Genomic DNA, 15,492 nt, shown 5'->3' on the forward strand with positions numbered 1-15,492 from the left:
AGTTCTCTAGCCTAAGCAGTGCCCTTCCCGTTCTGTCTGCTGCTCCAGCTGAGCAAAAGTCCTAACCTCAATGCCAAAAGCAGTTAGAACTAAATTTAATAAAGTAAGAGTATGTAGTCACTTATTATCTTACCATGAGTTCCTGGTGGTTGTAATACATCTCCTGTCAGGCGACACCACCCAACTGGGAAAATATCTCGACAATCGTACTTGCACCAATAATCAAAAGCTCCACTCCAGCCATCAAATGTGATATAAACTTCATCTCCTCTAACATCTCCAATAGTTGCAGGGCAGATCAGATAAGGGTTCTTTTTGTCTATAGCTTCGAGTTTCATTCCCACTTTAAAATTATTTAGAGGTGGCTTTGGTGGTTCCTACCAAAACATTTAAAAAAAAGTTTTTTGTTAAGATGTAATAAGCATCTGCTCAACTGTATGTCACAACTTTTAGCAATCAAAAATTAAACTCCATGTTTAGCAATTAAATACAGGAAGAAAACTGTTCTCAGAGATCTCTCTGAAACTCTGCTCTACATGTCACTTACTCTGGAGCAGAGCCGAGAACCTGGAAGGAAACAAAACCAGACTGATAGTAATTCATTCAGTCATCTAAGAAATATGTGTTATATAGTATATAGCAGAAATTGAGGATTCGTTAGTGAACAAAAAAACAACAAAGATCCCTGCTCTGGTGGAGCTTACCTTCTAGTGGTGGTGGTGGTAGTGGCTGGGGTGCGGGTAGGGGAAAAAGAGACAAGCAACCAACAAGAAACATAGAAAGAGGGACTCAAACAAACCTAATAAATGTATAAATTATAGGGTATGTTGAAAGCTGCTAAGTCCAAGGAGAATAAACAGCAGCAGATAATATCTTTTAAAAAAAAAAAAGAAGAAAGAAAGAAAGAAACCACCTCCAAGTATAAAATGCAGACACAAGAACATGCAAGTCATATAGTCTGGGGTCATTTATGATATCCAATCCAGAAACCAATATTTAAAAAGCATACTTTAGTTACAAAAATTTAAAGCATGCAAATGCTAACCTGATTCTTAGAAAACCTAAGTGCTATGTTAAAAGCAACACCTTTTAATTTGCTTTTTATTCTAGTAAATAGCACCATCATCAACCTAGTCACCCAAGCCAAAAGACTGGAAATAGTTCTAGACCAGGGGTTGTCAGCCCAACTAAACACAAAATCACTTGGGGCCAAACCCCCAGGATATTGATTGAATTGGTCTGGAGTGGGGCCCAGACATCAGCACATTTTAATTACCCAGGTGACCCTAATGTGCATCCAAGGCTGAGAACCACTGTGTTAGACACATCCTATTCCCTAACACATTCAAAGACCAAGACCTGCCAATTCTATCCCTTAGATCCCTAGGATAACGACATTAAAAGTCAACCTTCGATCATTTAGTATATGCCAGGCACTGTTCTAAATGTTTTTCATATATTTAATTCTCACAACAACCCTATAAAGTCAATGCAATTATTATCCCCATTTTATAGATGATAAAACTGATGCACAATTGCCTACGAATATACCAGAAGTATCAGAGCTAGATTTTAAACGAAGCAGACAACTCCTTGGAACATCCCACCACATCACCTGCTTGGACAACTCCAACTGATCCACTTCAAAGCCCAGGTACCCTGGTCTCTTTAAGGCTTCCCTGGCCAGTTCCTGCCCACTCCTACAAGCCCCTCAATGGAGGTGCACTTGCCTTCAATTGCAAAACTACTCTTGAAATGTGTTTACTCCTCTGAGACTAAGGGATTCTCAAAAGAAGATATATCTTATTCATATTATTTCCAACAGAGTACTCAACAGCAAGATCTTTTCTCTAAAAAAATTAATTAACCAAGTAATCACCTGAAGAACAGTAAACAAGCTTTCAACTAATTCTTTCACTAAGATAAAATTTAAAAATATATCTGGTAGGTTGATTCCCTTTTTAAATGTCCCCTTTAAACCGATCTCATTGTCCTGTACTTTTCCAGTGATACCCTTTATACCCTTGAACTCTTAAAGTTCCTTAATTATAAGTCTTCAAAGCCCTTTAATTACATAATCTTGATTTGATTCTTAAAAAACACCCAAAAGTCAGCAGGGCAAAAGTCAGCTTGATCAAAGATCAAAGTTATTTGATAAATAAGTAGCTGGTAAGTAAGAAGCAGAATTACTGCCACTTCATGAAGGGGCTAAAGGTTAACTAACGGTTACTACATAAGGAAAGAAAAAAGGGAGGTGGATTTAACAAAAGATAACTTTGGCAATTGATAAACTCATGCTGTACGTGCACAGAATGGAGGAAATATCCAAGGCACACATAAGGTTCCTAGGGCTTTCCACTATCAGATAACCAAATAAGAATAAGACTTTCTGTGGCAAAGTGAACTAAATTCAAATGGCAATATACATTTTTCTGCTACAAAACAGAATTAAGACAGGAATGAGAAGGAAAGAGAATTTTAAGATTCAAGCTATAATCTAAAAAGATAACCCAAATGCAACAGTATGTAATCAATGCCACTATTAGCTGACAGGTTAAAAAAAAACAAACAAACCAGAAATGATTATGGACAAAATGCAATTTATTCTCTAAGATTTTCATATTATTTATTAATTCTTCTAAACTTCATGAATACTCTATCAAAGTTACTTACATCAGTATAGCCATACAAACAAATATTAACAGAGCTCCGGAAGAAAACCAATATTGATTTTTAAAAAATCAAAGGAACTGCTCCTTTTTCATAAATGAAAGGGTTTTATCTCAAAACAAGCTACCTCCAGATTTAGATAACTGGCAAAATGGTTCCCTCTGCTGTCCACAAAAGGTAATGATATAAAGTTGCTTTTAAAAATGTTTTTAAAAAATATGGTTTGTCATCATCAGTTCTTCAATGACTTCCTAAACACAAAGATATAATTCGTAGGGGTTCCTGGCTTGCTCAGTCAGTAGAAAATGCAAATCCTGGTCTTGGGGTCCTGAGTTCAAGCCCAACGTTGAGCAGAGAGCTTACTTAAAAAAAAATTGGGGTGGGGGCGCCTCGGTGACTCAGTTGGTTAAGCAACTGCCTTATGCTCAGGTTATGATCCTAGAGTCCTGGGATCGAGTCCCACATCCATCTGGCTCCCTGCTTGGCAGGGAGTCTGCTTCTCCTGCTGACCTCTCTCCTCTCTCGTTCTCTCTCAGATAGACAGATAAATAAATAAATAAATAAATAAATAAATAAATAAACAAACTTTTTGATATATATATCTATAATTTGCAAAAGCAAGAGCTTAAAAAAAACAAGGGCTCATTCTTTTCACTGTGAGAAAAAAATTATTCTTTCTTAGAAGGTAGTAAAGAATGCTCTTTTAACCCTTCCTTGCCTACCTACATACAATACGGTTCTCCTTAAAGGCTATTTCTTCTCATATCCCACAGACTCTGAAGCTAGTGTGAGCATCATCTGCATTACCCCTTTGCCACAATATTCTTAAACCTTGTAACCTCATGGTTCCTTCTCTCCCTTTCTTCAGATCTTCCTTCCAATGGCATCTTCTCAGCAAGACCTTCCTGGCCAACCTATCTAAAATGTCACCCTCCCTTTTCCTTAGCAGGTACAACCATCAAACATAATATAGACTTTATTTACTTTGCATGGTTTATTATTAATTTCCCCAGCTAGAAAGCAAGCTCCATAAGGACAGGAGCTCTTTTACTGTTTTGTTTATGGCTGTATCCCCAGAGTCTACTTCTGACCACAGACTTCTATTCTTAACTTCTACTTCCTTATTTTTTTAATCAACTACTTCTTTGATCTCATCAAAAATTTTAGTCCTTTAAACTTCATTTATTTATTCACAAACATGTACAAAGTGCCTACTAATGTCAAACACTACTGAAGACTCCTAATAAACATTAAGCGGAGAAACAGAAATCTCCCCCTTGTGGTATTCACATGCTAGAAGAGAAAGATGAGAAACGCCATAACATAAGCATATTTATTCTAAGTTAGAAATGACAAGTGCTATGCAAAAAAAAACCAAAGTAAAGCAGAGTAAGGGAGATCCGGAGAAAAATGTAATGGAGGGGTTGTGTTAAACTTAAAATAGGGAGAGTTAGGGCGCCTGGGTGGCTCAGTGGGTTAAAGCCTCTGCCTTCGGCTCAGGTCATGATCCCAGGGTTCTGGGATCGAGCCCGGCATCGGGTTCTCTGCTCTGCGGACAGCCTGCTTCCACCTCTCTCTCTCTCTGCCTGCCTCTCTGCCTACTTGTGATCTCTGTCTGTCAAATAAATAAATAAAATCTTTAAAAAAATAAATAAATAAAAAATAAAATAGGGCGAGGTGCCTGGATGGCGCAGTTGGTTAAACGGGGTGAACTCTTGGTTTCAACTTAGATCATGAGATTAAGCCCTGTGATGGACTCCATGCTCAGTGCAGGTTCTGCTAAAGTCTCCCTTTGCCAGCCCTTCCCACCCCATTCCACCCTCTGGCACACATTCTCTCTCTAATAAGATCTTTTAAAATAATAATAAATAAACAAATCTTAAAAAGAAAGACTTTTTTTTAATTTATTTATTTTTATTTGTTTATTTACAGCATACCAGTGTTCATTGTTTTGGCATCACACCCAGTGCTCCATGCAGTACGTGCCCTCCCTATTACCCACCACCTGGTTCCCCAACCTCCCACCCCCCCACCCCCAGACTTTTTTTTTTTAAGGATTTTATTTATTTGAGAGAGAGAGAGAGGGTGGGGGGAGCACATGAGCTGAGGGGAGGGCAGAGAGAGGGAGAAGCAGACTCCTTTTTCAGCAGGGAGCCCGATGCGGGGCTCCATCCCAGGACCCCGGGATCATGACCTGAGCCAAAGGCAGATGCTTAACCTACAGAGCCACCCAGCCACCCCACAAAGAAATACTTTAAATAGGGTAATCGGAACAAGCCTCATACAGAAGACGACATGTGAGCAGAACCCTAAAGGAGATTATTAACCACGCAGTTACCTACAGGCAGAGAGAACAGCCAGCGCCAAGTCCCTAAAGCAGGAGATATATCCACATGTTCAAAGGACAAGGAAGTGAATGTGGCTACAATTTAATATGCAAGTGGGAGAGCAGTAGGAAACAAAGTTAGAGTGATAATGAGGTGTCGTATGTAGAACCATGGAGGCCACTATAAGGACTCTGACTTTTATTTTGAGTAAAATGGTGAGCCCCTGGACAATTTTGAGCAAAGAAGTGATATAATTTTATTTATATATTAAAAGGAATATTCTAGTTACTGTGTTGATTACAAACTGTAAGCTTACAAATAAAGAGGTCAATGAGGAAGCTACTGAAGTAATCTAGGTGAGAGATAAAGGCAACTTGTACCAGCTGATTGCAAGGGAGATGTTAAAAAGTAGTTGGATTTTCAATATATTTTGAAGGTAAGGCCCATTGGATTTCCTTATGGACTAGATGTAGTGTGTGCAAGAAATAATCACCAAGGTTTTTGTCCCCAGCAACTGGAGTAACAGTTGCCACTCCTCGAGATGGGAAAGGCTGCAGGCGGAAGTTTGAGATGTCTGTTGGACATCTCAGTTGGACAAGTGGGCTTGTTGAGCGGATATTCAAGTCTGAGTTGGGAGCAAAGTCTGAACTGGAAATATGGATTTGAAAGTCATCTGCACATAAACTGTATTTAAAGCCAGAAATTAGATGAGATCACCAAGAAATTAATACAGATCAGTTTTTCAACCTTGGCACTATTGCCATTTGGAGTTAGAACATTCTGTTGTGGCAGCTGCTCTGTGCATTGTAGGATGTTTAGCAGTGTCCCTGGTCTCTTACCCACTAGATGCAAGTAGCACCCCACATACACTCAGTTGTGATGAACAAAAATGTCCCCAGATATTACCAAATGTCTCATGGGGAGCAAATCACCCCCCTTCCAGGTTAAGAACCACTGATAGAGATAAAGTGAAGGGGACCAAACACTCTTGACATTCTATAACACTTTTCTACATCCAGGTTACAGAACATCATGTCAACCCAAAATCAACTTATCCCACTGTCATTTTATTATCTCTAAACCTTAATTCAAGATCACCATGGGACGCCTGGGTGCCTCAGTCAGTTAAGTGTCTGACTCTTGATTTTGGTTCAGGTCATGATTTCAGAGACATGAGATGAAGACCCGTATCAGGCTCCACATTGAGCATGGAGTCTGCTTGACATTCTCCCTCTCCCTCTGCCCCTCCCCCTGCTCATGCTCCAAATAACTAAGTAAGTAAGTAAATAAATAAATAAATAAATAAATAAAATCTTTAAACGAAAAAAGATCGCCGACCACTTTACCTATTTGTACTTAGTTGCTTAACACTACTGGAGTAAAGTCCCACATGTTTATTACATGTAGTACCATATATTTAGTGTTCATCCTTAGTTGAACCCTCCAAAATATTATCATTTTTTACATTAGGCGATTCCTTTTCTCTAGGCCATTCCTTTCCCCATCTCATATAGCTGCTGTTCCATTTATCATTCTCTTTAAGACAAATTTTATGTATCCTCATTATATGTTTATTATTTTGTTAACTTTCTTCTCAACCAGAGAGTAAGTTCTCTACCACAGTGCTGGAACACAGTAGACATTCAATCTATGTATGAATCCTTCCCTCCAGCCTTCGTTAGTTTCCTATTTCACAAAGTAAACTGAGGCCATCAGGAATGAACGCTATCGATATTCTGTCCCCACAACTACAGATTTAACTCTACCTGAGGACACTTTTCACCTGGTCTTTAGTTCTTGGTATTGTAACCAATAAACTTTCTATCCACCAAATAGTCAAGAATCAGCTTTCCTCTCAACTGACTTTTAGTAAGTACCTCATATAGCTACTCATACATCATAAAGCTGAGTAGGTATTTCTCAAGGTTCTAACCTTGACACTCCCCTCTTCTCCTAGGTATACTCTCTGGACTAGCCTATTCATTCTCAAGGCTTCCATCGTTACCATTTAAACTAAAAAGTCCCATATCCACGTACACAAGCCAAACCTTGTTTTTAAGTTCTAAACACTTTACTTCCAACAGTCTGCTAGTAGTCATCCCTCCTCAGATTTCCCAGAGGTACGCTGACATGCCCAAAACAAAACCCATTCTCTCCCTTTATATGTATTCATCTTCCTATATTCTCCATTTTTCTTCATTTACCAAACAAGTACATACCAGGACCTATGATAAACGCTGAGAATACAAAGACAGTTAACTGTTCAAAAGGAACTCTCAGTCTAGGAAGAGACAATGAAAATAATAATGTAATCCAATTCCTATAAAGATTGAGATATGCACAAGGCGTGAAAGAAGTGTAAGAATACAAAGGGAGAATTAGGGAAGAGACACTGGAGGATTTAATGCCTAACTAGAATCTCAGCCCTAACCAGAGATAGCCAGCTCTAAAAAGGAACATCGTGTTGACAGGCTATCAGAAGCAATTTATTTATTATTTTTTAAAGATTTTATTTATTTATTTGACAGAGAGAAATCACAACAAGGCAGAGAGGCAGGCAGAGAGAGAGAGAGAGGGAAGCAGGCTCCCTGCTGAGCAGAGAGCCCGATGCGGGACTCGATCCCAGGACCCTGAGATCATGACCTGAGCCGAAGGCAGCGGCTTAACCCACTGAGCCACCCAGGCGCCCCTATCAGAAGCAATTTAAAACATAAAATACAAAGCAAGGAGTGACCTCCATAATCCAGATCATACAGCACCTTAAAGGTAACAAACTTACACTTCATCCTGAGTGCAACTGGTAACTTTAATAAGAGTTTTAAGCAAGAAATGATGTGGTTAAGGCTCCTATATTAGATATTTCTGGCAGTTGTGTGGAAGGGTGAAGGTTAGAGGCAATTATAAGGCTAGCTGAACAGTTCAGGCAAGAGGAAAGCATGCACAAGGGGCAGTGGTGATACGGTTAGAAAGAGAAGAAAAAAATAATTAGGAAGCTAAGTGGGTGGGCCTTCCTAATTAAATGGCTATTCAGAGGCCAGGGTCAAGAAAGAGTGGTGATTTAAGATGGCTCTTGGCAAAGTTTCAAGTTTGGCTGAAAGGGCACCCACAAATCAATGAGTAAGAACAGAAATCCAACAGAAAAACAGGCAAAGGCTATAATCAAGTAATTCACAGAAAAATAAAAGGCCCTTAAACACATTTTAAAAGCTCAGTTTCACTGGTAATTGGTTCAATGTAAATGAGAGCAATGAGATACCATCCCCACCCATCCCAGTTCCCCCCCAAAAAGATAGATAAAATTTTTAAAGATGGATGATACTCAATGCTAGTGAAGGTGTGGGAATAGAAACATCTATACAATGATAATGAAGCATAGCTTGAAACATCCTTTGGGGATGCAATTTAATAGTATATATCAACACTTAAAGTACATATTCCCTTTGAACCAATAATTCTACTTCTAAAAATGTACCTTCACACTTTGACAGAAAGCTCTATACTACAGATGACTTAAACAAGAATATGGACACAACCTAAACATCCATCCTTAGGGACAGAGTAAACCAATTATGGTAATCTATACCACAGAATAGTAAAATACGATCTAAAACATATATGAAGCAAAATGGAAAGACTTCTAGAATATACATATTTTATGGGTAAAAATAAATCACAGAACAATATTCACAATATATTCAAGTTTATGTTTAAAAAAAATAGAAGCCCATATATGTTTGTGAGTGCACAGAAAAAAGTCTGAGAGAACACAAAGAAAACTTCTATTTGGAGAGAAGAGGTTGGAAAGGAGGAAAAGATGGGATGGATAAAAAGACATGCATTCTTGGGTGCCTGGGTGGCTCAGTGGTTTAAGCTGCTGCCTTCGGCTCATGATCTCAGGGTCCTGGGATTGAGTCCCGCATCGGGCTCTCTGCTCGGCAGGGAGCCTGCTTCCCTCTCACTCTCTCTGCCTGCCTCTCTGCCTACTTGTATCTTTCTCTGTCAAATAAATAAATAAAATCTTTAAAAAAAAAAAAAAAAAGACATGCATTCTTTAGTCTAGCTAAGTATGTATTTTGATATCCTCTCTCCAAACACGAATTACTTTCATAATTTTAAAAATGAAAGATACAATGTGTGTGCATGTGGCATGTAACTAGCTAATAAAGCAATCTGACAATACATAAAGTAAGTCTGATGGCTTATCTGAAGCCACAGCCCAAGCCAGTAGTGTTTCATAAAGACTACTACTAAACGTCTCTTTTTGTTACTTTTCTCACATATGCTTTACACACTGCCCAAAGGGCCTGTATCCCTACTGGGAGGTGGTAGGGCTAACCCACTTTCAGGCACTCTTACTACTCAAAGTGGCACTCCAAGTATTTTTCTTCACAATGCTAGACTCATATTAATTGATGTTTTACATCATTATGTCTTTAAGGTTCTCCAAAAGCTTTTAAAACCTTAGCCAGGGGCGCCTGGGTGGCTCAGTGGATTAAGCCGCTGCCTTCGGCTCAGGTCGTGATCTCAGGGTCCTGGGATCGAGCCCCGCATCGGGCTCTCTGCTCTGCAGGGAGCCTGCTTCCTCCTCTCTCTCTGCCTGCCTCTCTGCCTACTTGTGATCTCTCTCTCTGTCAGATAAATAAATAAAATCTTTAAAAAAAAAAAAAAAAAAAAAAAAAAAAAACCTTAGCCAAAGCAATCTTGAAAAAGAAGAACAAAGCTGGAATTATCACAATCCCAGATTTCAAGATATACTACAAAGTTGTAATAATCAAAACAGTATGGTATGGGCACAAAAATAGACACATAGACCAATGGAACAGAGTCCAGAAGCAAACCCACACTTATATGCTCAACTGATATACAACGAGGAAAAGAGAGTCTCGTCAACAAATGGTGCTGGAAAACTTGGACAGCTACATGTGAAACAACAAAACTAGACCACTTTGTTAAACAAAAACAAACTTGAAATGGATTAAAAATCTAAATGTGGGGAAACCTGGGCGGCTCAGTCCGTGAAGCATCTGGCTTTGGTTCAGGTCATGATCCCAGAGTCCCGGGATCAAGCCCCACGTCTGGCTCCCTGCTCAGCGAGGAGTCTGCTTCTCCCCCTGCCCCTGCCCCTATTCATGCTCTCTCTTACTCTCAAATAAATAAAATCTTAAAATAAAAACAAGAAACCTAAATGGAGACCAGAAACCATAAAATTCTTAGAAGAAAACAGAGGCAGTAATTTCTTTGACACTGGCCATAGAAATATTTTTCTATGTGTTTCTGTTTTTCCACGTTTCTACTTTTTTATATGCCTCCTCTGACAAGGGAAACAAAAGCAAAATTAAACTACTGGGACTATACCAAAATAAAAAGCTTTTGCCCTGCAAAGGAAACCATCAACAAAACAAAAAGGCAACTTACTGAATGGGAGAAGATATCTGCAAATGATATACCTGATAAGGGATTAATATTCAAAATATACAAAAAATTTAATAGAACTCAAAACCAAAAAAACAAATAATCTGATTAAAAAATGGGCAGAGGACCTGAATAGACATTTTTCCAAAGAAGACACCCAGATGGCCAAAAGACACATGAAAACATGCTCAACATCTCATCATCAGGGAAATGCAAATTAAAGCCAAAGTGAGATACCACTTCACACCTGCTGGAATGGCTAAAGTCAAAAAGATAAGGTTGGTGAGGATATGGAGAAAAAGGAACTCTGGTGCACTGTTGGTGGGAATGCAAACGGATGCAACCATGCGGAAAACAGTACAGAGTTTCCTCAAGAAATTAAAAATAGAATTGCCCGGGCGCCTGGGTGGCTCAGTGGATTAAGCCCCTGCCTTCGGCTCAGGTCATGATCTCAGGGTTCTGGGATCGAGCCCCACATCGGGCTCTCTGCTCTGCAGGGAGCCTGCTTCCTCCTCTCTCTCTGCCTGCCTCTCTGCCTGTGATCTCTCTCTCTGTCAAATAAATAAATAAAATCTTAAAAAAAAAAAAAATAGAATTGCCCTATGATCATTTCACTACTGGATATTTATGCAAAGGAAGTGAAAACACTAATTTGATAAGATAAATGCTTCTATGTTCTTATGTAAAAAACCTCTATGTTTACTGCAGTATTATATGCAATAGCCAAGATATGCAAGCAATCTAAGTGTCCATCCATAAATGAATGGATAAAGATGTGGTACATATACATATATATATAACTGGAATATTAGCCATGAAAAAGAAAGAGATCTTGCCATTTGCAACAACATAAATGGAGCTAGAGTAAAATGCTAAGTGAAATAAGTCAGTCAGAGAAAGATAAATACCATATGATTTCACTCACGGGGAATTTAAGAAACAAAACAAAGAAAAAAGAGACAAAAAAACAGACTCTTAAATAGAGAACAAACTGGTAGTTGCCAGAGGGAGGTGAGCGGGGAGAGGGGTAAAATAGATAAAGGGGATTAAGAGTCCACTTACCTTGAGATAAGCACTGAGAAATGTACAGAATTGTTGAATCCTTTTTAAAGAAAAAACTACAATATTTACCATTCTTGACATGAATAACTAATAAAATTTAAGTGACTGAAAAAAGAATCAGGACAGAGGGTGAGAAAGAAATATTTTGACCCATAATTTAACTAAAACTTGGCTATTATTCACTGTTTCTTAACATAGTGTACTCTTTCAACATTTTCTCAAGAGCATAAACTATCTTTGGAATTTTCCCTCTTTGTTATATAACAAATATTTCCTTATAACAAATTCTTTCTGATGACTGTTTTTAACATTCTTTTACTTCTGAAACCAAATCTCTCTAAGTAACTTTCAAGTGGTTTTCTGGCCCGTCATCATTTCTCCAATGTCGAAGGATGACTAATACAGCAAAGCGAGGGGAAGCTTCACTTTTGAAGGTAAATAAAAAATAACAATGAACATTTGCTTCCAGTAGAGCACTCCTTTCATATCTAAGGTGAAGAAAGTGGATACAAATTCACTTTGACTAGTGGGTGATTCTAATTGAGACCTTTTTATGACTTGCTGTTATCGCCTGAATTGTGTCCCCACCCCTGCCAAATTCATGTTTAGTATATGTGCTGCCAAAGCGAGCACCCAAATTCATGTTTAAATCCTAACCCCAGTACCTCTGAATGTGATTTCATTTGGAGACAGGGTCTTTAAAGAGGTAATTAAGTTAAGATGAGGTCATTAGGGTGGGCCCTAATCCAAGGACTGGTATCCTCATAAGAGGAGGAAAGGTGGACACAGACACACAGATCATGTGAAGACAGGAAGAGAAGACAGCCATTTACAAGTCAAGGAGAGAAGCCTCACAAGGAACCAAGCCCGCTGATACCTTGATCTTGGACTTCTAGCATCCAGAGCTGTAAGAAAATAAATTTCTGTTGTTTAAGTCACTGTAATGAACTGAATGATGTCCTCCCAAATTCATAAATTGAAGTCCTAATCCCCAATGTCACTGTATTCAGAGATAGGGCCTTTAAAGAGGTAACAAAGGTTAAGTGAGGTCATATGGGTGGAGCCCTAACCCAAAAGGACTGGTGTCCTTATAAGAGGAAGAGAAACCAGAGATACCTCTCCTTCGCCACAGGCACAGAGAAGAGGCCCTGTGAGGACACAGCAAAAAGGTGGCCAACTATAAGCTGAGGAAAGAGGCTTCACTAGAAACCAGCCCTGATGGCACTTTGATTTTGGACTTCTAGCTCCCAGAATTGTGAAAAAAATAAATTTCTATTGTTTAAGCCACCCAGTCCATGGTACTTTGTTAGGGCAGCTCAAGCAGATTAATACACGTGTCAATCCAGTAATTTAAAAAGAATTTTTCTTCCATATCCAAGAAGATAAAACATTTAAGTGCCCCTATTAAAACAATAAAGCTACAGGCCACGTGATGGAAGATTTTTATATCTTTCTTACCTTCTTAAAGATTGTTGCAGGTGCCATTTCAGATCCATTCAGTGTTCGTAAGAGGAACATTGGCCAAGATGATGCATTCATCTGATACCCTATTTTATAAAATAAATCAGTATGAAAGAGTCTCTCTGTGATATTAGAGCAAACTGGTATAAAAAATAGGTTTTGTTGTGGCTCAGTGGGTTAAGCCGCTGCCTTCGGCTCAGGTCATGATCTCAGGGTCCTGGGATCGAGTCCTGCATCGGGCTCTCTGCTCAGCGGGGAGCCTGCTTCTCTCTCTCTCTCTCTCTCTCTCTCTCTGCCTGCCTCTCCATCTACTTGTGATCTCTCTCTGTCAATAAATAAATAAAATCTTTAAAAAAAAAATAGGTTTTGTTTACCATTCTTCTCCAGAGAATGACTTTCTTATTGAGAAACTAAGGAAATAGCTAAGAGAAGCAGATGAACCCCTCGATCAGTTCCACTGTCCCCACTGCACTATTTGGCAACAATGCTACAGTAGGGGTAAAAACTCTCATTTGAGAGAAGCCACTAGCTAGAGTTCACCAACATACACATATGTACGTTAGGAATGGGCCCCAATACTAGGGGTGAACCAAGCTAAAACCCACAAGAGCTTCCAGTCCCCACCAACAGCCACACAAGCACGGCAAAGGCTGCAGACTTCCACCCCTTCTTTTTCCTTAGAGTCCCTGCCTTATTTCTTTTCAGAAAGACAGTATTCTGTGAAACTCAGCAAATGTACACTTATGATGCATTTCACTGTATAAAAACCTCACCTCAAAATAAAAAAAAAAACACTGAACTCCAGTTAATGACATCCATGCTAAAGTATTTAGGAAAAATGTACTAACATCAATAACTTCCTCTGAAATACATGTAAAACTAAGATGAACTGATGAAACAATAGAAGGGCAGATAGGTAAGTGATCAAGCAAGCATGTAAAGTAACAGTGGTAGAACCTAAGTAGTGGGTATGTGGATGTTCACTGTAAAATATTTTCACCTTTTCTGTGTGTTTGAAATTTTTCATACAATATTGGGGGAAAAGATAGGTCTCACTTTAGCAATCTTTACAGACACTAAACAAGATCTTCTCTTAGAATTTGTATCAGATGAAATCAAAATACACTCATCGGATGTCTTTTTTTCAAGATCTCATCAATTAATGGTGAGTATCACAGCATCTGGCACATGCAACAGGGGGCAGAGGTCTGCTAGTTTTATTGCTTTCTGGGGGTAATCCGTTTCATACACCACTTGCCTGCCCTGATGCCAGAATTAAAGAGAACTTGGCATACAACCCTGACGGATACATGCATTAAGATAAGGAGGCACAGGAATCACTGGTAATCACTGGCACTGGGTCCAGTAGGATTAAACATGCAAAAAAGTTCAGATAAAAAGTCATCCTATAATAATCCTATACCAAAATCCCCTTAATCTGAGAGAAAAAAAATGGGGGGAGAGGGGATTTATTATATGCTCCCTTATATCAGTATTATCAATGATACCTAATAAATAATCAACCACAACATGGATTTGCCACATTATGGTTAGAATATTGCATAAAAATAATTCTCTGGTCCTTATGCCTTTCTCTTAACCCCCATCTTATCCTATTATGTCATGCAATCATCATCATCATCTTAATTTGACATTTTTCTTAATTCTTTAATTGCCTAAAGTCAAAAATAGATGAAAAGGCCAAAAATAGATGAAAGTGCATATAAAAATTCAAATACAGATAAAACTAATCTATCATGTTAGAAGTCTAGACAGTGGTACCTTTGGGAATGGGAGGTTTATGACTAGGGATCAGCAGGAGTGGGACTTCTGGGGTGCTAATAATATCCTGTTTCTTGATGTGGGTTATGGTTATATGGATGTGTTCATTTATAAGCTGTACACTCACAAATTATACATCTTTATGTTTGCATGCTAAAACTTTAAAAAAAGCTTCTAAATAATAACCTTTAATGTTTAAATAACCTTTGAAAAAAGAAAACCAAGTAAGTTGTATTATATTAAAATGGAAAATAAACTATTCAAAGCACCTAATGAGCAAATTGGCAAAAATTGTGTATTTTTAATATGTATTATCAAAATACGTATTAATCATCATGCACTAAGTATTTCATATTTTTAATTAAAAAACTCTAAAAGTAATTTGAAATAAGAATGATCATAAATCTGGCTGTGTGTTTGAAATGTTGGCAATCACAACAGTTATACTTCCTTTAAACAAAATTCAAAAACATATTATCATTTGTAAACAGGAATCAAATCCAAACAGGGAAGCACTACGCCTCAGGTTTACACTTCTATCTCATACAGAATTCTATATGATTTAAGAACTATTTAAAATATAAATGATATGAAGAAAGAAAAGAAGGCAAAAGGCAGAAAATACATACACCCCAAACCACCTTCTTGGAATAACACATCTCTAATTAGTTATTTTTTAATATGTTAAACCAAATTAGGAATAATTAACAATTAGAGCAAGAAAAGTATAAAAGTATATTGCTAAAAGAGTGGTAATTATTAGTATCTTAAATTTGGG

General features: G+C 38.2%; 1 protein-coding gene across 4 annotated transcripts in view; it reads right to left on the reverse strand.

Annotated features, from left to right (window-relative positions):
• SCML2 (Scm polycomb group protein like 2) overlaps positions 1-15,492 on the reverse strand; it is a 98,826-nt gene that overhangs the window by 51,659 nt on the left and 31,675 nt on the right. For all 4 annotated transcript variants that reach the window (XM_045996332.1, XM_045996331.1, XM_045996333.1 and 1 more), the window contains exons 6-7: positions 12,930-13,018; positions 134-377 (exon numbers count right to left, since the gene is read on the reverse strand). In XM_045996332.1, coding sequence (XP_045852288.1) covers positions 134-377; positions 12,930-13,018 — 333 coding nt within the window. The remainder of the gene's footprint in view (positions 1-133; positions 378-12,929; positions 13,019-15,492) is intronic.

The sequence above is a fragment of the Meles meles genome, chromosome X, assembly GCF_922984935.1.
Source record: "Meles meles chromosome X, mMelMel3.1 paternal haplotype, whole genome shotgun sequence".
In the NCBI taxonomy this organism is placed as follows: Eukaryota; Metazoa; Chordata; class Mammalia; order Carnivora; family Mustelidae; genus Meles; species Meles meles.